General features: G+C 47.6%; 1 protein-coding gene and 1 long non-coding RNA gene across 3 annotated transcripts; both read right to left on the reverse strand.

Moving 5' to 3' along the window:
• Nucleotides 1-52: 52 nt before the first annotated feature.
• Nucleotides 53-22,232, reverse strand: TMEM243 (transmembrane protein 243). 2 transcript variants are annotated; one of them, XM_082632914.1, is made up of 5 exons: nt 22,104-22,232; nt 21,274-21,562; nt 3,111-3,161; nt 1,952-2,056; nt 53-662 (listed from the first exon to the last, which is right to left on the reverse strand). In XM_082632914.1, the coding sequence occupies exons 2-5, from the start codon at nt 21,349-21,351 to the stop codon at nt 540-542; spliced, it is 357 nt and encodes a 118-aa protein (XP_082489040.1). In that variant the 5' UTR covers nt 21,352-21,562; nt 22,104-22,232; the 3' UTR covers nt 53-539. The 2 variants fall into 2 exon arrangements, with proteins under 2 accessions (XP_082489040.1, XP_082489041.1); XM_082632915.1 differs by lacking the exon at nt 22,104-22,232 and having other exon boundaries at nt 21,274-22,075.
• On the reverse strand, nt 11,244-12,602 carry LOC309810709. The gene is made up of 2 exons (XR_014295048.1): nt 12,480-12,602; nt 11,244-11,365 (listed from the first exon to the last, which is right to left on the reverse strand). It is a non-coding gene; the product is annotated as an uncharacterized lncRNA (long non-coding RNA).
• Nucleotides 22,233-22,990: the final 758 nt, after the last annotated feature.

The raw sequence follows: 22,990 nt of genomic DNA on the forward strand, positions 1-22,990 counted from the left end.
GAGCCTCTAGGGCTTTAATGAATATGACCCCTATAGAAAAGTCAAAAAAAACTTGTATAAATTATTTTATTTATTATTGTAATTAGATCTACACAATCAAAGTTGTCTTTTCACCGTCTTGTGTTTTTTGTTAACGTGAAATTGTAGTTATAAGCAAAAGTTGGTTGCCTAGGGAACAATAATTGTATATTCAGTTTAACAGAAATAAAAGAGTATTTGTCTTAAAATGCAAGATTGTTTGTTACATAGCCTTTCGCCATGCAATTCCATTATAAAAAATTTTAATTTCAAAAGTGAAAATGACTTGTGCTGTTTGAGCTTTAAGGGGGAATGTTTAAGTGCAACATCAGCTCCTTAAAGAAAAAGCAAAGTGATCTAGGATATGTCTCCCCTGCAAGAGGGAATTTAGATTTACAATTAACATGAAAATCATGTATCAGACTTATGCAGGAGATTGTTCAGCATACCTTATCCAGTTCTTATTCAAGTCCAAATATATAGCTTTGAAGAGACCTGGTAAGTATTTCTCCTTGGCAGACTCACTTTCCCACATCATGGAAGTACAAATTCGCACATATACATAACATGATGATAGAAAATAAGATATAGTAAATTAGGTTTCTAAATTTCGGTTCTAAGTCTCCTTGTCGATACCAGTAGATCTAAAAGAAGAAGAATTAAATAAAAGTTTAAGTAATAGCACTGGGCTGAATATTAAAAATTTAAAATACAACTAATTCTTTTCCACTGTGACCAATTTCATCCATATATACTTTTTCCCCCTAAATTTTGAGATAATGCAGCCAGAATTTTATTCTTATTCTTTATAATTCAAGTGGTACCAACTGAGTTTCTATATCCAAGACCATACTTTATTCCTGCATTCTTTCTCAGTTAACTTTGTTCAGTGTTTAAACCAAGAGTCCACAGTCATTTGGCGGGTCATCCAAGAACAGATATTTTAAATATATTTGAGTAAAACGTACAGCTCTTTTAGGTACTGGAAGGGAGGACAACTTTTTAATTCCTTTAACTTATTCAAACTGCCAACAAAACTAAGGCTTTACACATGCATATATTTGGTTTCAACTAGATCACTGTCAGTCACTTCTGGCTTTTGGCTAGGAGTGAGAGGAGAGCATCTCTGGTAGCTTTTCTCCCAAGGCTCTCAAAGTGGGATGGGCCAATTCTTCCCTCAGGTCATAGGAATATAGCAGAATCAGTGAGTTTGAATCTGGGAAATGTCCTCTGGTTTAATTTTAACTCAGATAAGCCCATAATTATGATTTAAGCCTTATGTGAGTCAGAACAATTATGTTTAAGAGTTTACTGCTTTGATTCTGCCTCTCCTCAAGGGAAATGAAAACAACAGCCAACTAATGAAATGACCGAACACTTGGCAAATACCCAACTGGGAGTCCACCACCATCTTTATTTCTTTACCTAAAAGAAAGGCTTCTTTGGAGTAAAATTGACCATTCTTGTGAAAAGGGTACAACTGTAGCTTTAGGTTTCCAAAGAGATTTCGGTGTTAATTACTTTCATTTGGGGAGATAAAGCTCAAAGATGAAAACAGACTAGTTTTGTAATTATTAGAAACAGAGGAGTAATGGCATTTCCCAAAGCCTGTTGGGCTCTGTATGTAGTTCTTGAAGGAAGATGAATTAAATACATCACATCAAATCTCTGGCGACCTAAGTCTTTTTTTTTTTTTTTTTTTTTTGCTATCAAGGGAGCAGAGTTTCCTTTTAGGGTTACAAGGTTACAACTTCGGGATTTAGGAGAAAAGTAAACTCAGATTCAAAAAGAACCCTGCACATGCTTTGGGGGAGAGGGGTGGCGTATAATTAGAGACACCCTTTTATACAGATTGTCTCCCAGAGCTGGGAGTTCTGGCCTAGGCACCTTCAGCCCTCAAGGATACTGAATTTAAATTCTAAATAGTACTCACAAGTATGCAGGCAGTAATACTACTCAAAGAGATGCAGACAGCAAAAAATATATTCAGCGGTTTTGGAGGTGGTTGAGGGAAAACAAAAGCACTGATTAGCGTCACCTGTATGAAGAGAAATGATGTCAGGCCTCAGGAGTAATTCCAAGACTTGGTTAGACTGGCATTTAGGCAATGTAATAGTTTAAAATGCTCCACGTTGTAAAATGATATCTACCACCACGTTTGCCTTCTGGAATGTTAATATTTAATAAAATACTAAAATACCTTCAATTGTGTTCTTTCTTTTAGTACTTCTACCTAATCTTCCTAACCTTTTCCTCCTTTATGAAAGGAGACAAACCACCACAGAACAGTAAAACTAGCCAACCTCAAAATAACCTCTTTATCAAAGATTAGATAGCATGTAAACCTCATCCCCAGGATTAACGACTGTACTGAAAAGTTCTAAACTTTTTATTTTGAATACTCCAGCAAAATAATATAACCAAAACTGTTTTTGCTTAACATGAAAAATTCTAAAAAATAGGTTTCTAATATCCTATAGTTCTCTTTCTACCTTAGATATAACATTTTACCCATTCTTTTTATTAAGAAGTCATAGAAACAAACTTCACTAAAATTCTCTTATATTTAATGAAAATATGCCAAAGAAATGTCATTCTCAGACTGGGAAATGTAGCTTTGTTTTATTTTATTGTGATAGCACCAAGCTGTAGTATACAGGATGAAAAATTAAAATCTTTTAAAACCAAAGGATAATGAACATGCTTCAAGAACAAAATAAAAGTAAAGGCATTAGCAGAAATGGGGAAGTTGTGGGTTATGTACAGAAGAGAGTTACTGGTAGCCACTGACATAGTACAGATTTACTAAACAAACCCAGAAAACCAAGTTATTTGATTTGTGCTACTTCACCTTCAACCAGGGGGTGAGAGTGGAAATCAATTAGCTACTCCACTTACCAAGTGCAGTTTTGTTTAAGTGTCAACAAAATTGAAAGCATTACTTTAACTATGATTGGACTATTTCACATGTTCATGTACTGGCCCCTTTTTAATTTTTTTTTTTTTTTTTTTTTTGGAGAGTTGACTGAACCACAATATTAAGGTTTTCAAAACTTTGGCTAAGAGCCTGGGTGAGACACAAAGATACTTACTAGAATCAACAAGGATGTTAAGCTGCCAACAACTAAATTGATGATTCGATCCTGAAAGAGAAAAGAGTTTTTATCCATATGATAAACCCATGGCACTTTAGAAAGATACAATGCAAGGCATTGTGGTGTTTTAGAATGGAGGAACCAGGATCCTGCCCCTCTGAGCTTCACACAAACAACTGCCAGAAGGGCAGAGTGTACTGAGCCACCAGAGTAGAGAAGGTATTTGGGGAAGATGGACAACTAACTGGAGAAGTTTTCTGGTTTTTATTTGGCTGCACCAGGTCTCTTAGTTGTGGCATATGTAATCTTCGTTGCGGCATGTGGGATCTTTTAAATGCAGCATACGGGCTCTCTTTGTTGCAGCATGTGGGACTAGTTCCCTGACTAGAGATTGAACCTGGGGCCCCCTACATTGGGAGCACGGAGTCTTAACCATGGACCACTAGGGAAGTCCCTGGAGAAGGTTTCTTGAAGGGACAGGACATTTTTACATTAGGGCCTTTTGAAGACTGGGAAGGCCTGGATGGGGAAGGGAGGCTTACAAATAATCCACAAGCTGCTGGGAACAGTATGAGCAGAAGCAAAGGGACAGGAGCCCTGGGATGGCCAGCCGAGAGCCTTGGTGAAAACAATAGGAAACCAGACTTAGATGATGTCAAGTGCCATCATGAGTTTGGACCTATTTGTGATACAGCTTAAGTGTCCTCGTTTAATGTAATCTAAAAGTAAATGCAACGTAGAATCATCTGAAAGAGGAGCCTGGGGTTCTACCCATCGAGATTTCTTGTTATTCCCATCCCTTCCCCAACCAACTCCAAAGAATGGTTTGAAAAACTGATCTAATCCAATCCTGATTTTACAGGTTAAGGTAAACTTAGGTCCAGTGAGTGTTGTTAAATTATTTGCCAGAATCATACAGCAAGTTAGAAGCGACTTGGAAATAGGATATCTAAATCAGGGTCACTGGTTAGATGGTTTGTTACAGGAACTGAAAAAGTATCAGTAATATATAAATATTAGTAGTATATACTAATATTATATGTATAATGTGTATTAGGTTGATAGAACTTATTTACAGAGCTTACAGAATAAGGTGGTAAGGGTTTAAGACCTGATGAGGAAACACTACGTTATGGCCAATGAGAATATCAAGTAATCTTAGTTCTGAAAAGTCAAAGCGGAAGTCTTTAAAGAATCAGTCTTAAAGACTGTTTTGGTAACGTCTGAGCAAAGAACAGCAGGATATGGAATATGAGCAGCCAAAAAACAAAAGCTCAGAGATGGGAAGGCACAGGAACCTGCACAGAGCAACTGAACACGCATTTCCAAGTTGTCTGCTTCTAAAGATAAGAATCCAAAGAAGAGCCAGGCAGGCAAAGCTGGGAGGGAAGAGTGAAGCAAAGCCAAGTCTATGTGGTGTCTCTGACCTCACCAGGGATAAACCACACTCCAGACCAAGGCCACTGCAATTCAAAGGTTATACAGGACAAAGGAAGCTGAAGTACTCCAGCCACACCCTTACTAAACGTGAGGGCTCAGAACAGGTCTTATCACCACGTCAGCTAGATAAGACAACACAGCAGACACAAGAGTCTGTTTAGGCAAGAGACCCAGGGACAAATCACTGATCACTGTTAACTTATTCCCACACAAGACAAATGTGTATTTAACATAAAGTGTGTTAACAGACAATCCGTTTATGAGAACCCCATTGTTTCTGCCTTGTGAAAAAGTTTCAACTCAACTCTTCTGGTCTATTCTACGAAGCCAAGAGTATTTGCTCCCATCTCCTTATGAGCTCCAGGTATTTGCAACAGTCTGTAAAGGTCTGCATACCTCACAAGAGCTCTCACCAATAGAAGGAGGCCAGTGAAGAGGTTCGGGTGGGAGGTAGCCAACATGAATCACTATTCTCCAAATGGTACAGCAAGTTTGCCAACCAGGATCAAAATGGGGAGGGGAGAGGGGTATAATGGTGAACAGATGGTGCCTACGCCAAAAGCTTTTGTATGTCTTCTAAAAAATCCTGGGGTGAAATGATACTATGACTATTTTACAGGTGGCCACACAGGCTCGGGGAAATAGCTTGCCCAAAATCTCAATACCAATAAGTGATGGAAACAGGATTCAGTGCAACAGCAGATTCCATTTATACTTCTCAGTGAAACAGCAGCCTAGCATGCTAACTGCTGGTCTAGACAGAGAGACCAAGTTGCAAAGAGCACCCCCATTAGCAAAGTACTACAGTAAAGTGTTTATCTTTCAGGAATGAAGACTTCCTCATAAGTGGTTGTTTTAGATTGTTGAACTTATTCCTGGAAGGCTAACTGGTTTCAATCATTCATGAAAATATATCTAATCTTTAGTGAATACTTCTCTGCTTGCCTTCTAGACAGTCAACTGTCTAGAATCCCAAACCATCTTCATTGAATATCAGGTATTCTATTGTTAGGATACAGTCTCTCTGGGACTCCCAAGATGGGACGAACTATCTAGAAGACGGCAGAACTGTTTCTCACAGGGTCTCCTTTCTCCAAGCCAACGCCTTGGCCTTAGGCCTTCTGCTGTTGAAGTAACCAGGAATCCAGACCAAAGAGACAGCAGAGTTAACTCTGGAAGACCTCCTACTTCCTTCTAAACTCTTGCTACGCAGAGTGGTCTGTGGCCCAGCAGCACCAGCATCGCATGAGAGCCTGTAAAAAATGCAGAACCTTGGGCCTTGCCCCAGATCTACTGAATCAGAATCTACATTTTAACAAGAGCCTCAGATGATCTGTGTGCACGTTTAAATTTGTGAAGCACTGCTCTAAAGTTTCGAGTCTAAGCTGAACCATTCTGAATACTGCTAAGTTCAAATCACAGAGTGGAGACCCCTCTCCAGGCCCAGAGCTGATTCTTCAGGGCTTTAGCAGCTCCCCCTGCTTCCAGTCTCCAAAGGTAAAATAATAGAGAATAATTAAATCGCCCGTTAATTAGCATTTCAAAGGGCAGTGTTGGAGCTAATATGCTCCAAGTCAGAACCAGAGTTATCTCCCTATCAGAAGCTAGTTTCTATTAACTCAGTTACTCTATGGCTCACAAAAACTAGCTGTCTGCTCCCCAGTTTTATTATTGCCCTATTTCCATCTAACAAAACCATTCTCCCTACCAGAGCTTTACACTTTGTACTGCTGCTTATTTTCACTCCCCAAGGAAGTCCAGCAGGACCAGAATCAGCCTTAATCTTTTTTTTTTTTTTGCTGTACGCGGGCCTCTCACTGTTGTGGCCTCTCCCGTTGCGGAGCACAGGCTCCGGATGCGCAGGCCCAGCGGCCATGGCTCACGGGCCCAGCCGCTCCACGTCATGTGGGATCTTCCCAGACTGGGGCACGAACCCGTGTCCCCTGCATCGGCAGGCGGACTCTCAACCACTGCGCCACCAGAGAAGCAGCCTTAATCTTTACCCGCAGAGATGACAGGACAGGGAATTCGTTGTCTTCCCACAGACATCGACTCAGCAACAGGCTGAGAGACACTCTTACCTCATGTACGTGGACTTATATATGTGAGCACTTGAACATAACAACATACATATACAAACATATACAGTTTCAAGAGGGACTCAGCATATATTACCTCTTAAGGCATTTATTTATTCACTTAAACATTATCTCAATTATCTCAATAAAGCTGAAAAAAAATTATCTACTATATCCCAGATGCAAATACAACCGCAAATAAAACCATCTCTACCCTCCAGAAGTTCACACAACGCAGAGCGCAAGTGGGCACGAAGGAAAAAGGAGAGGTATCTTGGGCGATCAGGGAGAGACGATCAGAGAAAGTCAAACCTGGAGGAGGAGGACTAGCAGGTGAGCAAGGAGGAAAGAAAAGGGACCTCAGAATGAAGCAACTCCACAAAGACCCCGGGGAGAAAAAACTTCAAGAAGCTGCAAGGATAACCAGTGGGAAGCGGCCACATGGCACAGGGAGATCAGCTCAGTGCTTTGTGACCACCTAGAAGGGTGGGATAGGAAGAGAAGGAGGGAGACGCAAGAGGGAGGGGATATGGGGATATATGTATATGTATAGCTGATTCACTTTGTTATAAAGCAGAAACTAACACACCATTGTAAAGCAATTATACTCCAATAAAGATGTTAAAAAAAAAAAAAAACCTGCGAGGGAAAGGGCTGGGATGCGATGCACAGGTGGAGAGAGCAGCCTGAGCTCAAGAGGCACGTCTTTGTCTTCCTTGGAAATGGGGAAGGAGAAAAAGATGGTTGTGCCTACAATGTGTGTGTACCTGGGATGAGAGAAGGTTAACTCTATGAATCAGTAAGGAATACGTTACCTCCATTTACCAATGAGTAACTAGGTTCAGTCAGACTGATTCGCCCAAAGTCACACAGCCAGATAATGGCAGAAGTCTCCTATTCAATGCTCTTTGCAAAATGCAAGCCTAGGGCCTCCCTGGTGGTGCAGTGGTTGAGAGTCCACCTGCCGATGCAGGGGACACGGGTTCGTGCCCCAGTCCGGGAGGATCCCACATGCCACGGAGCGGCTGGGCCCGTGAGCCATGGCCGCTGAGCCTGCGCGTCCGGAGCCTGTGCTCCGCAACGGGAGAGGCCACAACGGTGAGAGGCCCGCGTACCGCAAAAAAAAAAAAACAAAAAAAAAACCGCAAGCCTAGTGAGCAGTTCAAAAGGTCTAAGAATCCTTAGACTAATACATATGGGCCCTGAAATGAGAGTTAAGAGACCAAGGTTCTCATCTCACTGACTAGCTAGGTGACTTCAAAAGGATCCCTTAACCCATCTGGATCTATCAAATGAGAGGACTGGGCTGATATCTGGCCCTTTCCAGTTTTAACAATTTATGGTTCTGGATCATCAGCTTCAGGCTGCACCTGGGCCAGAGCAGAAGACCTATTCCCCAGCAATCAAAAGGCACAGGAGCCCCCCCAGATTGCTTGGTCAGTCATTAACCAGCATCCTGATACAAAACAAATCTCCAAATTCATTTCAAATGCTACGGTGGTAATGGTGGTTCTGGGAACATCCCAAATAACCAAAAGCTGGCATTTGTCCTCAGCAACTAGGAAAAATCCTGGCTCTGGACAGCTTGGAACACTAACAAGTAAAATCACGCTTCCATTTCCACAGTAATTTGTTTTGCCTGCTTCCAAAATGGATCTAAAGCTTGGGCTATCACAGCAAAACCCTAACCCATTCAAGCAACAGTAAAAAGAGCATGGCAGGGCTTCCCTGGTGGTGCAGTGGTTGAGAGTCTGCCTGCCGATGCAGGGGACACGGGTTCGTGCCTCGGTCCGGGAAGATCCCACATGCCGCAGAGTGGCTAGGCCCGTGAGCCATAGCTGCTGAGCACGCCCGGAGCCTGTGCTCCGCAACGGGAGAGGCCACAACAGTGAGAGGCCCGTGTACCGCAAAAAAAAAAAGCATGGCAAAATTCCTAAAGGTATCTGGGGACTAGAAAGAAGGAGTAAAAGGATTTACAAGGAAAAGTCTGAGTAAAGAAAACTTTTCTAAGTTCAAATGTTAGTACTAAGATTCCTGGCAGCCAAGAAGGAAGTACAATGGGTTTCAAAGCTCTCACTAATGACAGTAAGCACACTGCATCATTAGAAAAGACAAACTTCTCCTGGATCTAAGAAGAGTTTGTTGCACGGGTCTATACAAATTCTGGGAGGCAGAAAGTGCAGCTACTTCATACATAATTGCTTCTTATATTGACACATAAAAATAGCTGAAGGCATAATGTCCTCAAAAGAGTGAGATGCAGGCTGAGAAGTGGGACGGCTGAAATGCCACACACCCAGTTTAACTGCTCATCCTTCAGAGCGCAGCTCAAACATCGCTTCCACTGTAAACCCTTTCTGGACAGCTTCCTTGGGTACTTCTCAGGACGGGAGATGCCCCTGCCTCAGGGCTCCTGGGTCACATGGCCCAGACTTTACACTTACGGATTCATTGGCTGTCTCCTCCATTAGGACTGGCAGTTAATTAACCATGGGGGGAAGGCAGCCGGGAGCCTGGCACACTGCCTGCCGGTGCTCTGTGAATGATGCTTAAATAACAGAACCATAAATGCAAGTGACCGACGGCATTTTCCTTAGAGCGCCTCTTACCAGGAGAGGCTACTCACCACTCATCCGGGGCCTGACTTGTCAGAAATCTCAGCTTCTGGTCAGAAGACAGCTTGGCCTCACTGGTCCAGGACAGACACGCAACACCACCGCAGAAGCCACAGCCTGGCCCTGCAGCCCAAGAGGCCGAGCTCTCACCAGCCACGGAGGCCCGAGCCCTCACGGTGCCTCCCGGGCCAGTGACCCCATGGTAATACCAGGAGTAAACCATGGGCACCTCCAGGTCGGGGTTTCCCGAACCTGAGGACAGAAGCCCAGCCACTCATTTCCTGCCACAGCAGCAAGCACTGGTTTCAGAGGCACGACAGCAACTCCCGCCCAGGAGCCGGTCCTTCCGCAGTGCTGCTCAGCACTCCCAGGGAGAAGCCATGCAAAACAGAAAGCTCCTTTCGGGAAAGGAAAACCCTGCATGGACAACACCACGAGAACATTCCCTTACACGCCCTGGAGGGAGGGGGGGGGGTGGCGGGGGAAGACTGAGAATTCCAGTTTTGTGTTACTTCCACCTTCCTCTGCGACTCCATCATAGTCCTCAGACAACATCACAGGCAGCCCTACAGACCCCATCCCTCCCCAAGTGCACTCCGAGTCAATCTTCACCCTCCGCACCTTCTTCTCCGTCAGCCACCCCACCACCGCTTGAAACCCGTTCCGTGTGAGCAAAGTACTTCCTGGACCACACAGAGTTCTCCTGCGCCCTGGACTTCCCCTGCTGCCTCTGCCTCTCAACTTTCTCCCCAACAGAGCCTGTGCCACCCACATACTCATCCCAGGGTCACTGGGCCAGGAAGGAGTTGGGGGGGGGGGCAAGGCATTTCCTGCTCCCCAGGCCGGAATGAGATGGCAGTTTCAATATCCTCTGCTATGGTCTGAAAGTTTGTGTCCCTCCAAAACTGGTAGTTGAAATCCTAATGGCTAATGTTGACAGCAGTAGGAGGTGGGGCCTTTGGGAGGTACGTAGGTCATGAGGGTGGAGCCCTCACAAGTGGGATTAGTGCCCTTATAAGAGAGGATCCAGAGAGCTCCCCAACCCTTCCACCAGGTGAGGACACAAACAGAAGTCTACAACCCAGAAGAAGGCCCTCATCCAACCATGCTGGCATTCTGAGCTGGGACTTCTAGAACTGAAAGAAAGAAATGTTTGTTGTTTGTAAGTCACACAGTCTGTGTGGTATTCTGTTACAGCAGCCCAGACAGACAAAAACATCCTCTATTTTTAAGATGTCCCTGGCAGTCTCATGCCAACTTCTTCCCTTCCTCTTCTCAGCAAGCTCAATTATTTCAGCACCCGTTTTGCCAAATCCCTCTCCTCCAACCGTCTCCTCCACTGCCCCTGAGCCTGGTCTTCCCCAGCATCCACTGACTACATCATTCCCAATCTGTCACCAAAGACGTAACCTGACCATGGAGTCGGCAGTTTCAGCAATGCCCAGAGCCTCTCTGGTGGATGTGTTCATCTGCTCTTAATGCTTTGAAAACCCAGTCCCGAGTCACTCCCAAACCCTCAGCCACTTCCAGGCTCTGGTGCTAAGCCTTGCTGTGAAGCCTTTCAACTATCCTACCTGTTAACTGCCAGTTTACTTGTCTGTCTCCTCCTCCACACTGTAAGGCCTGGGAGGCTGAGGGCCATGTCCTCCTTGTTCACTGCTGGGTTCTGGGCCACTGCCCATGGCTGAAACCCAGCCCAGTGATGCACTCTCTAAGCTGTGTACCCCACAGAGCCTGGGTCCACCCAGAGGCAGGAGCACCTGTGTCTCACTCAGACAAAGCCAAGCCATGCGGCTGTGGGAGCTGCCACTACCCAGAGTGGAGAGACTCTTCTTCTGAATCTACAAAGGTGGCACCATACCGGTGGGTGGGGGGACACCAGTCATTTCCTTCTGCCAACCCTCTAAATATTCCCAGCATATATGAGATATTCAAATATTAGCTGAAAAAACAAACTAACTGTTACTACAAATTCATGTATTCAGCTGGGCCTTCACTGTATTTTCATGGCCTTTTATTTTGAGTTGACTTTCGCAGTCGCTCTCCAGGAAGTGGTTTGAAGCTCCACCTCCACTCAGGTTCCCAGTCTCACTCTTGAAGCCTGTCCGACAGCAGACATCTTTACAAAAAAAAAAAAAAAAAGATGCTGAGAAAAAGAAGAACTCCCCCCGCCCCCCCATTTCCACTCCTTCTAGCCTGAAGAGGACCGGAGGGCAGCCTGTTCCTCTGCCAATCCTGCACCCATTCCCTGGCCTTATTAGTTATCTCTGTCCTCACATCTATGCTGAATCTCTCCCTCATGGAGTCCATCTCTGGCCCCAAAATCTCAACCCCTCCAACATCAGAACAGCCTTCCCTCCATCCTGCTTCCCACCTTGATGTCTGGCGTCCATTCTCCACCCTTTTTACATGCTTAGTGTGAGGAAGTTAGGAACGAAATAAAACAGGGTAAATGAAGGGTGACCAGCGTGGAGCTGGGGGCTATTTTTTTTCTTTGTTTTTGTGGTATGCGGGCCTCTCACTGCTGTGGCCTCTCCCGTTGTGGAGCACAGGCTCTGGACGCGCAGGCTCAGCGGCCGTGGCTCACGGGCCCAGCCGCTCCGCGGCATGTGGGATTTTCCCGGACCAGGGCACGAACCCGTGTTCCCTGCATCGGCAGGCGGACTCTCAACCACTGCGCCACCAGGGAAGCCCTGGGGGCTATTTTTAAAAAGGAGGTCAAGGACTCCTCCTGTTTGAGCGGGGACCTTTTAAAGAAAAAGGAACGAGACATGCAAGGATCTAGAAGTGTACTGCAAACAAGGCAGTGCAGCAAGTGCAAAGGCCCTGAGGCAGGAGTGAGCTCAGAAACTGGAAGACAAAGTAGGCTAGGATGACTGAAGCTTAGTAAGGAAAAGAAAGGGGAGAACAAGGATTTGTGTAGTGCCTTTGTATTCTCCTTGTAGTACATATATGCTCCATGAGAAAAGATGCCCTCTCCAGCACATGGCACATGCCCCAGGATGCAGTACATCCTTGTGTGTGTACACACACAATTAAGCATTGAATCAAAGCACACATACATGCACACTCAACAACCAACAGCCTCTAGAAGACAACTGTACTTAGCACAGCACTCAAGGCTCCTCCCCCGGCCCAGGCTTTCCTCTGACCATCCCTCCCAAGTTCTAGAGTCTGCTTGCAATGGAACACTCACAGTTCCCTCCCCCTTCCCGGCACTTTCCTGCTCCCACCTCTTCAACACAGTTGGACGTCCTCCTTGGGATTCCCGGTCACCTCCTCCTGTCAAATCTTACTCCTGATTCTGGGTCTAAAAATCGAAAGCAGTCTGACCTGATGTCCCCAGTAGAGTTATCCCCTTCCTCCACGCTCCCTGGCACTTTGCTCCTCCTTTCATTAAAGAGCTCGACCCCATGTTCATCTTCCTTGCGCACAAGATCTTCAGGTCCCTGAAGACAGTGATTATCTTCTCTTGTGAGGGAAAGAGAAGAAAGGCAATCCAATCAGCATGTATTAAACATACAAGGGGGGGGCTTCCCTGGTGGCACAATGGTTAAGAATTCGCCTGCCAATTCAGGGGACACGGGTTCGAGCCCTGCTCCGGGAAGATCCCACGTGCCGCGGAGCAACTAGGCCCGTGAGCCACAACTACTCAGCCCGCGAGCCACAACTACTGAGCCCACGTGCCACAACTACTGAAGCCCGCGCGCCTAGAGCCCGTGCTCCGCAGCAAGAGAAGCCACCACAGTAAGAGGCCCGTGCACCGCAACGAAGAGTAGCCCCCGCCTGCCGCAACTAGAGAAAGCCCGCGCGCAGCAACGAAGACCCAACGCATCCAAAAGAGAAAGAAAGAAAGAAAGAAATTAAAAAAAAAAAAAAAAAAAAAGATTTTCCTTTTCTTCTTCCAAGTCCCAGGGGAAAACGTCTTGTCAGGAAAGCTCTGGAAATGGCCCAGTCAGCAGCCTAAGGGGCAGCTGTCTTGGGACGGACACAGTGAGAGGACGTGACACATGGGAGGAGGTTTGGGCCCCTCGGAAGCAAGAAACCTCAGGCCTTGCCAGTGGGTGTCCTCGGTTCCCCCAGAGCTGCATGGCCCTGACCATGCAGGAGCTTCCCCCCACGCCGTGGCTGGAGGCAGCCCTGGAGACAGTGTCCCCGGGGGTGAAGCAAGGAGACAGCTGACTCTGCGAAATGGCGAGCCCAGGTCATGGGGCTGCTGTCCCGCGGCTTCGCAGAGAACCCTGGGAGTAGCGGCACGTGAGGAAAGCTTATGAGACTCACACACACCCATCCTCGCCCGCTCTCATGCTCTGCGCTCTCAAATGCACCAGGGCCTCCACGGCTGCCTGTAGCTCTGAACACCGACCTCTCCCTTGGGTCCCCCCAGAGAAGGTACATGTATGGACACTTTGAAACATTTCCCTTATTTCACAGATTCACGTTTGGAAGCATCTTTCAGTTGTGAATATTTCTGTCATACCCACCCTGCCAGATTCTCCTCCCCACAGGAGGAGAATACTTGAAATATATTATTCACAGTTAGGCATACTTGAAATACATTATTTCCATTGAAGCATCACTTAGGGAAAGGAGATCACAGTAAAAACACAAAACAAACCTGCTCCACATGTTTAAGGACCAAAATGATCCCTAGAGTTGGTAGCACAGGAAGTGCCGGATCTTGATGTGCTCCGACCTGCAGAACCGGGAGGCCTAGAGCAAGGGCTAGGACGTCAGGAGCCTGACAGACCTGATTTACATTTATTCTCCCGCCACATGCCTGCCTGTGGCCTTGGGGAAGTCACTTAACTCTTAAGCCAAAGTTTCCATATTTGTACAAATAAATCCATATTTGTACAGTGGTTGAACACGCAGGGTTGCTGTTAGGAATCGGAGATAATACACGTAAAGCCCTAGAACAGACTGCCATTTAGCAGAGTCAGTAAACAGCTGCTCAAGTTAGTATTATGTCTACCTCATCTATTGGGGCATCTTACCAACAAGATTAGGTCCTCAGAGATGAGTGGGACTTGACCCTGGCCCCCATTTCTAGGGCAGCCCAATTTCAAACGCATTCCATCATCCCCATAGGGACCCTCAAGTTTGTCAACCCACGTGGTCCTTATGGCAGTGCAGAAAATATGGTCATTATACCTACACATGAACTGTGGACTGACCCCAAGAAAAAGAAATGACTCCATTTAGTAGACCCAGTCTATTACCACAGAGCTGCAGAAACCTTGTCTACAGAGGGAAAAACTCAGAAGACACCAGCTTCTGAGAGACCAGACCTCAGTCTAAGTTTTTTACACAGTACTGTGTTATGTTTATGGCCTCTTTGCTGAAGCTCAGCAAGGAGAGGAGAGCGTGAAGCACCCCTTCCTGTTTTGGTACCCAGCGCTCCAGGTTTCTGAACACGAGCCCCTGCCTTCTACTGATGGTTTCGGATGTCCCAAGAAAGCAGGTTACTTTTTAGTGATGTTAGATGCTCACTTCACTTAAAATTTAATAGAACTAAGAATATAACAAAAAAGAAGCAGACTCACAAACTAGTGGTTACCAGCGGGGAGGGGCGAGATAAGGGCAGTGGATGAAGAGGGACAAACTTTGAGGTATAAAACAAGCTACAAGGATATACTGTACAACATGCGGAATAGAGCAAATATTTTATAATGACTATACATGGACTGTAACCTTTAAAAATTGTAAGTCTCTTTATTGTACACCTGTAACCTACATAATACTGCACATCAAGTATACTTCAATTAAAAAAAAAACTTAATATATATAAAATCCAGAACTAGGTAAGGCACTGTGCCAAGTGCTAGAAAGGCTGGAGAAATAAGGCAAGTGGCTCCTACCCTCAAGGAGCTTAGACGCTGGCCAGGGAGGCAAGATCTATACAAATCCCTCACAGTACAAGGAGTAAATACCAGGAGACGTCTCTGACCACCAGGCTCATAGGAGGGAAGCATGGATGCAGGCTGGGTTGTGAGGGAGGTTCGAAGGTGGGAAATTAGACTGGGCAGGATTCAGGTATGTGGGGAAGAGAGGGTGCTACAGCAAGAAGAAGAGCATTTGCCAAGAGCAGGGAGGCAGCTCAAGGAAAGGGATCCATGGAGAGGTGCCAGTCTGGACTGGGCATCCACAGAGCAACGGTGAAGACCAGGGATGTCAGCCTCCCTATGCGCCGGCATCCTCTGAAGAGCCTTCTCAAAATACAAATGCCTGAGTGCAACCCCCTGAGATCCCCAGTCCTCTGGTCTAGGGGTGGGGGAGGAAAAGACTTATTAGAACAGGAAAGAAGAAAGTCCTGGTATCTATCATCCTGAACCGTTTCTCCAGCACAAGCAATGGCAACTAAAAGTGGTTTGGCCGCCTGGATGAGAGGCAAGGGGACAACAGATCCGATCCCCTGGGCACCTAGCTCTGCTTTGAGGGAGACAGGTGTTGTGCTCAGAGAATCACCCAGAAGCTGTGTCAAGAGGCTGGAAGCCCGCACCCCTCGGAGGACAGCCTTTGGGGCTCTGAGCAGGGGGAGGGGCAGCAGGCAGACACAACAATCCTAACCACAGCTTTGTTCCTAATTAAGCAACAACCCTCACCTCCAACCCAAAAAAGGCAAGAAGTAGCATTCTCATCTTACACTACTATTTGCAGAAGCCAAATGCTCCAATTCTGAATGGTCTGAATTCGACTACAGGTCATCAAAAGATCTTGATTTTCACTGTTTTTGTTTATTGGCTTTTTTTTTTTTTTGCAGGGAGGGGAGGAAAGGATCAGGAAAGTGCTTTAGAACATGGAACTTTCGCCTTTGGAACCAAAGATCTGAGCCTCGGGACCCACTAACTTGCTCCCTACACGGAGGGTCCCCCTGTATTATCTGACTCCAGTGTATGCGCCTTCCTCCAATGTCACTCACTTTTCTTACATCACATCCAAGTAGGAATAAAGGGACAAGAACGGTCACCACCCTTCTCGGAGGATGAATCACTTATTATTAGTGAAAATCAACAGAAGAGTCTGGTCCAGCAACCGGCTTACACTACATTCCAAGGAATGAAGTATTCCCCCCTCGCCCATTCGCAGTAGCTGTTGGATACTGGTTTGCCCTCTTCCCCAAAGAGAACCATCCTCCCTCTCCCAGCTAGGTTCACCAATCCACTGGCTGAAACTGATTTCGGATGATTCCACAGCCAGCCAGCGAATCAAGAAATCAAGATCGACTCACAAGCCCTGAGGATAACTTAAAGCCTTTCCATTACCCAGACAGAAAGATGGCCCAAAGGAAATTTTAAAGGCAGCCGTGGACAAGAGAGGGGGGAATACCTCCAGGTTACAGTTCATACTAGGAAGGGAGGAGCAGGGGATAGATTCCTAGAGTGACATTTCCCAAAGCGGGTTCTGTGGACACTCAGCTCAGACCTGCTGAGGCTGAAGGGGGTGCAAGGTAAGAACGGAGTAAGGCACTGACTGTGCCAGTGACAAAAGGCCAGCCACCGAAACAGCACAGGAAGTAGTACCCGCCCTGCCTCTCCAACCACAGTCTCAGTGAAAACTGGCACAGTTTAAAGGTCCTGAGAAGTCCCGCAACAAAGAAAAATGTTTCACGATCGTGACTATACAACCACCGTGACTGATCATTCACTTGCTTTAGAACTGCACACTACCCAACACGGGAGTACCAGCTGTATGTGGTCACCGAGCACCTGAAGCAGCTAGTCCAAACTGAGATGGGCTGCAAGTGAAAATACATGCTGCACTTCAAAGGCTTAGTGTGAAAAAAAGGATGGAAAAATATCTCCACTTTTCATATTGAGTACATATTGAAATGATAGTATTTTAGATGTATGGAATTAAATAAAGCATATTATTAAAATTAACTGCATCTCTTTATACTTTGTAAATATATGGCTACTAGGACATTTAAAATCACACACACGGCTCATCTTGTATTTCTACTGGGCAGCGCTCCTTCAGAAAGTGTCAAGCAACAGCACACGCTCAGAAACTGCAGATACATTGTATTATCGTGGCATTTGTGCCACATTTGTTTTCCCCCTGAAAGAGATGTATTACATCCCAGAACTGGGGATGGAATAAAAACAGACGAAAAAAGCTACTGGATATTCTGACCAGGATTGATGCGACAGCCCACCTAGCAATATGTAATTCCAAAGGTATCAAGGAATGAATATCTTTCCTTTTCTTGTCTATTACCCCTTAGATGTTTATGCAACAACAGAAAACTGTTTTGCTTTACCTTTCGCTCCAAGGCTGTATCTGTAAAGTTATTCCTAAACATCACACTAAAGACTGAATAAATCTGGAGCTTGGTATCCTTCAGGGACTGCCCACGAGGGTGCTGCTCCAGGCCCACTGGGCTGTGTATTTCTATAGCAGATGCTAGTATCTTTCACTCACTCCATGACTTTGGGCAAACCACTTCACCTACTTCCTCTGGAAGAGCCAAGCATGTGAACGTCCACAGCGCCTTCTGGAGCGTGTGACCCAGACTGTGTAAGTCACCTCACCATTTACTATCCTAGTCAACTCATGAAACATCGCCAGAGGAGAACCAGTTGTGTGACTAAACACGTGGCCTGCTTTGTAGTTCAGCTTCCCTGCTTGTGAAACAGCAATAACACCACCCATCTCACAGAGGCACTGGGTGATCAAACTAGGGAACGCTGAATGCAGAGCATGCTGCCTGGCACTGAGGAAACACAACTTCCCTCCAGACTCTGCTCCGTGCACTTCAGTCATCTTGGCCATAGAGGGAGAGGCTGGACCTAAAGCTCTGGTCCTTTCTAGGCTTAAAATTAAGAGGCTATCTCTGGTCAGTTGTTAAAAGGCAAATAAGATTACTAAAAGCTCAGAAGACCTGTCAGAATAGGACAGGAAGTGGGCTTTCCCCTTTCTGGATTCTCTTCCTCAGAGGCGAAAGCACGCTGGGAGCACACACATGCAGGGGCCAGTGGAGGGTTTCCCAGGGTCCCGGGGAAGCCTCCCTGCTCTGGCAGTGACAGTCCTCCAGTGGAATGGCTCCACTGTAACGTGTCCTATCCTTTCACTATTGAGGTCCCATCCCTGTGCGCTGCCCACTCAGGTCCTCAAAATCATTTGCTGTCACTGAAGACAGATGCCTCGGGTTTCCCTGGTGGCACAGTGGTTAAGAATCCACGTGGCAATTCAGAGGACACAGGTTTGAGCCCTGGTCTGGGATGATCCCACATGCCGTGGAGCAACTAAGCCTGTGCGCCACAACTACTGAGCCTGAGCTCTAGAGCCCATGAGCCACAACTACTGAAGCCCGCGTGCCTAGAGCCCGTGATCCCCAACAAGAGAAGCCACAGCAACGAGAAGCCCACGCACCACAACAAAGAGTAGCCCCGCTCTCCGCAACTAGAGAACGCCCGTGCACAACAATGAAGACCCAACGCGGCCAAACATAAATAAATAAAAATAAATTAAAAAAAAAATAAAGACAGACGGCTCTCCTTCCTCAGATACGGCATCTCAATTTATACAAAACATGATGCTTCTTCCTATCCTCAGACCAGAAGTCTCTCTCCTTTCTCCATTCTGTACAATTTCTGTATGTCCAATCATTCTGTCAGCCCCACAGAGGAAACTCAAGGAAGCAATTCTGAGAGATCTGGAAATATATATTATTCTTATTTTTTTTTCTTCTGAGTAGCTGATTCTACTGTTATGACGCCTAAAATTGCCTAAGTAATGCTAGAGGTGTATGCTCTTGGAGTAAATAAATCTGCAATAAACAGAGATACATTTGGAATAGTCAATTTCTTGGATGGGTTTCAAATGGATCATAGGTGACAGGGAAACTTACAGTCACTGACTACTTAGGCCCAAGTGAGTCAGAAACATCAATATTTCTAAGTGTCTCTATAAATCAACAAGTCCCTTATGGAGTCATCTACCTCAGTATTCAAGGGGTCAAAGGAGGTCAGAGGTCTGCATCACCCAGAACCCCAACCTGTGCACCAAAGTATGTAGAGGAGACACTGAACTTCTTGGCTCTCAGGACAGTTGGGCAGCCAGATGCCCTGCGTCCGACCCCTTCAAGCAGCTAGCTGCCTCCATTCTCCAGGCCCCAAATCCTCTCCTAATCAAACCCCAATTTAGGGGCATCCATATCTGAAAGCCGAAGGCTGCCAGACACTCTGAATGTAGAATCCATCCTTTAAGATCTTCCCCAAGCTTCCCAAACAAAGCGACCACTTTCTCCCCTGGACCCCAACACGCCCCCTCTACGCCCTCTCATAGCACAGATCAAACCACATCACGTTTGTTCACATATTTCCCCCATCTACCTGGGTTCCTTGGATGCCCCAGGGCCTATCACATAATGCTCAATAATGTTAGCTGACGGGAATTCCCTGGAGGTCCAGTGGTTAGGACTTGGCGCTTTCACTGCTGAGGGCCCAGGTTCAATCCCTGGTGGGGAACTAAGATCCCACAAGCCGTGCGGCCAAAAAAAATTAAATTAAATTTTTAAAAAATAATAAAATGTTAGGGACTTCCCTGGTGGTGCAGTGGTTAAGAATCTGCCTGCCAATGCAGGGGACACGGGTTCGATCCCTGGTCCAGGAAGATCTCACATGTCGCGGAGCAACGGAGCCCGTGAGCCACAACTACTGAGCCTGCGCTCTAGAGCCTGCAAGCCACAACCACTGAGCCCGCGTGCTGCAACTACTGAAGTCTGCGTGCCTAGAGCCCAAGCTCCGCAACAAGAGAAGCCACCACAAGGAGAAGCCCGCGTGCCACAATGAAAAGTAGCCCCCGCTCGTCACAACTAGAGAAAGCCCGCGCGCAGCAACGAAGACCCAGCACAGCCAAAAATAAATAAAATAAATTCTAAAAAATAAGTAAATAAAAAATGTTTAGCAGAAACAGGAGTATCTACTGGACCAGAGCCCTGCTTCTCAAAACCAGGTGTCTGTGGGCTGGGAATATGCAAAGTCACAGGATAAACAAGGAGCAACTTCCTAGACATAAAGCTTAAAACATTTTCTTATAAAGTCCCTTTGAGAAGAGAAATCAAAATCCACATGGAGTTAAAAAAAAAGAAATAAAGTAGTAGTCTCCTGGCAGGCTGGCAGCTTCCATATTTAGGGTCATGCCCCAGTCTGTCGGGTGTACAAGTTCCCTATCCTTTCTGCTAAAGAGGTCCCTGACGAAGCTGAGAAACCCAAGAAGCTCTGGACTCCATATGTGCCCTACTTTCTGAGAGGCTGAAAGTACTTTGTCAGGGGTCAAAGATCACCAATGCCACTTTCTAGGTGAAAACAAAACCAAACAAAACAGGCTAATCTTGCCCAAACGACTCAGAAAGTTAATGCTGGGGACAGGAAAAGAGCTCTCTTCAATTACTGGCCCAGGACATCACATGATTAAGCATGTAAGAAGACATTATATTTTTTAAAAGCCTAAAATAATGTACTACTAGTTTGTTTGGGCCTGAGACACTTTGATCACTTCCTGGAATGGAGTCCCATCAAAGAAACCCTCATTTCACACCTCTCCTCTTTTTCTCTGCTCGGCTGCCTCAGCAGTAAACTCTTAAGGGCTCTAGATAAACAGGAAACAGAAGCACCTCTCTTGGGCTCTTATGGAAGCCTCAGGTGCACACCTGAAGCCTCTTGAAGGTCAGCACTCCAGCTGGACCAGCGGATGTGCAAACACCATGACCACCTGGCCTTGGGGAAGAGGGCGTCCGCACTCCCGTTTCAGACCCCCAGCAGCCCAGAACTTTCTGAACTTTTCTCCACTCCCAGCCTTCAAGGCTCTTGGCCAACCCTGTCCCAAAGAGGAAGCAGAGGGGCAGCGCAAGTATCTTGAGAGGGATGAAGCGGGGTTGAAAGCACTTTCTTGCTACAAGGGCCTTCAGGGGCCGCAGAAGGACCCAGCAGGGCTCCGGGTCGGGAGGGGGCGGGGAAGGGGAGGGTGCGGACAGACACACAAACACAAGCACCCAGGCCCCGAGTCCCGGGCCGCACTCACCTTGGCCGACGTCTCTCCGAACAGAGGTCTGTTGTCGAGCCCACTGGTGCCGTAGGTCCTGGTGGAAAAGTCCTCCATTTTAGGGTTTCTTCACTGTCCCGAAGCCACTCAAAGCCGAGCCAGCACTGCCTCCCGAAGTCCCGGGTCTACGACTCGCGGCGCCGCCGGTCACCGAGCGCTCATAGCCGAAGCCCAGGGGGGCCGGAGTCCCGGCGGCGGGGGTGGACGCTCAGACCCACGGGACGTGGCCGCTCCGCCCGAGCCCCGCTCCCCTCCTCATCTTGAACAGCTGCCGCAGGAAGTGAAAAGAAACAAACACAGCGTGGCCGCCCCGCCCGGCGGCTCCCGCTTCCCCAAATCTCAGCGCCCGGGCCCCAGGCTCGCGCCGCAGCTCACGGAGCAAATCGGCTTCCCGGGAGCTCCCCGCTTCCCCGCCCTCGCCACTCCTCTCCGTGACACGGTCATTTCTCGCGCTTTCTAAACGTTCTGGTGATCCCTTCACTATCAGAGGCGGGGGAAAGTTTTCCTGGAAGAAGGCATTACCAGCCCTCTGCACCGCTCCACCCCTCTCGCCCCAGTGGCCAGCGGCCGCAGAAGTGAAGCCGCCGGAGCAGAGCTGAGCGCTCCGCGCGCCCCTCCCGCAGCGCTCTGGGATCAGGTCGCGGCGGCGTCGAGCGACTCGGATCCCCGCTCAGGTGTTGCCTGTACCAGAGGGCCGGCGCGCCTCCCGCAACTCCCCTGGAGCTCTCGGGGCAGGAAGAGGGGATCCCGCCTCGGCCCGGCACGGGCCGACCACCCTCCCGGAAGCGCCCCGCGCCCGCAGGCCAAACCTCGGCGTCCCCAGGCGCCCGCTCGCTGGGGAGTCCTGGTCGCACTAGGGAGCACGGGTCCCGGTCCACGCCGACGCCGGGAGGCAGAGCAGAGACTCCGGGGCCGTCGCGGAGCGAAACACCTTCCCGGCTGGCAGAGAGCGGGCGCGCGGGCCGGGCGGTGCGCGGCGGTTCCCCGGGCCGCTCCCCCGGCCGGGACCCGCGGCCACCGTCGCAAACCGACTCGGCCCGCCCAGGCCACGTCACGGCCGAGGCCGCCAATCCCGCGTGCCAAGGCGCCGCATTGGCTGCGGAGCTTTATTTCTAGAGGTGCCAGTTTATTCCCCGCTGGGCGGCAGATCTCCTTCGCTTGTTTCTCAGCCTCTTAGTAATTAGCTCCTGCGCGACCCACGTGGGCTGAGCACATTTCGGAAGATAAACTTGCAGTGGGCTGAAGCTTCTTAAAAACAACCAGCCTGCTTTAACCACCCCAGTCTTTGCACCACTAGCACGGAAAGGGGGTCGTTGATAACTATGGTTTAGGGTTGTTCGTATGTTCGTCCTGTGATAGGGAACCTATGTCCTGGACAGTGACGGTCGGGAGGTAATACGTGCTTAGGTATGTCTTGGACTTGTCCACTCATCCTGCTGCTGCTGATGCTAATTAAGCATATATATGCAGCCACAGAGAACCAACCCGTCGTTATGTCAGCCTTTTCGGGTTTGAGAACGTGGAGAACCGGAGGTGGACAGGCCCCCTAGGCAACATAGCGTCACTCTACATTTGGGATCATTTATAAGTATTAGGAAACAAATGCAACCACGCTAGGTACCCTGGACACTACGGCTCCTACACTGAAAAAAGCTGTGACTACATTTGTTTGCAAGGAGAGCCCGTGTTGCAACAT

This window comes from Mesoplodon mirus, assembly GCF_964341445.2.
Source record: "Mesoplodon mirus genome assembly, chromosome: 9".
NCBI lineage: Eukaryota > Metazoa > Chordata > Mammalia > Artiodactyla > Ziphiidae > Mesoplodon > Mesoplodon mirus.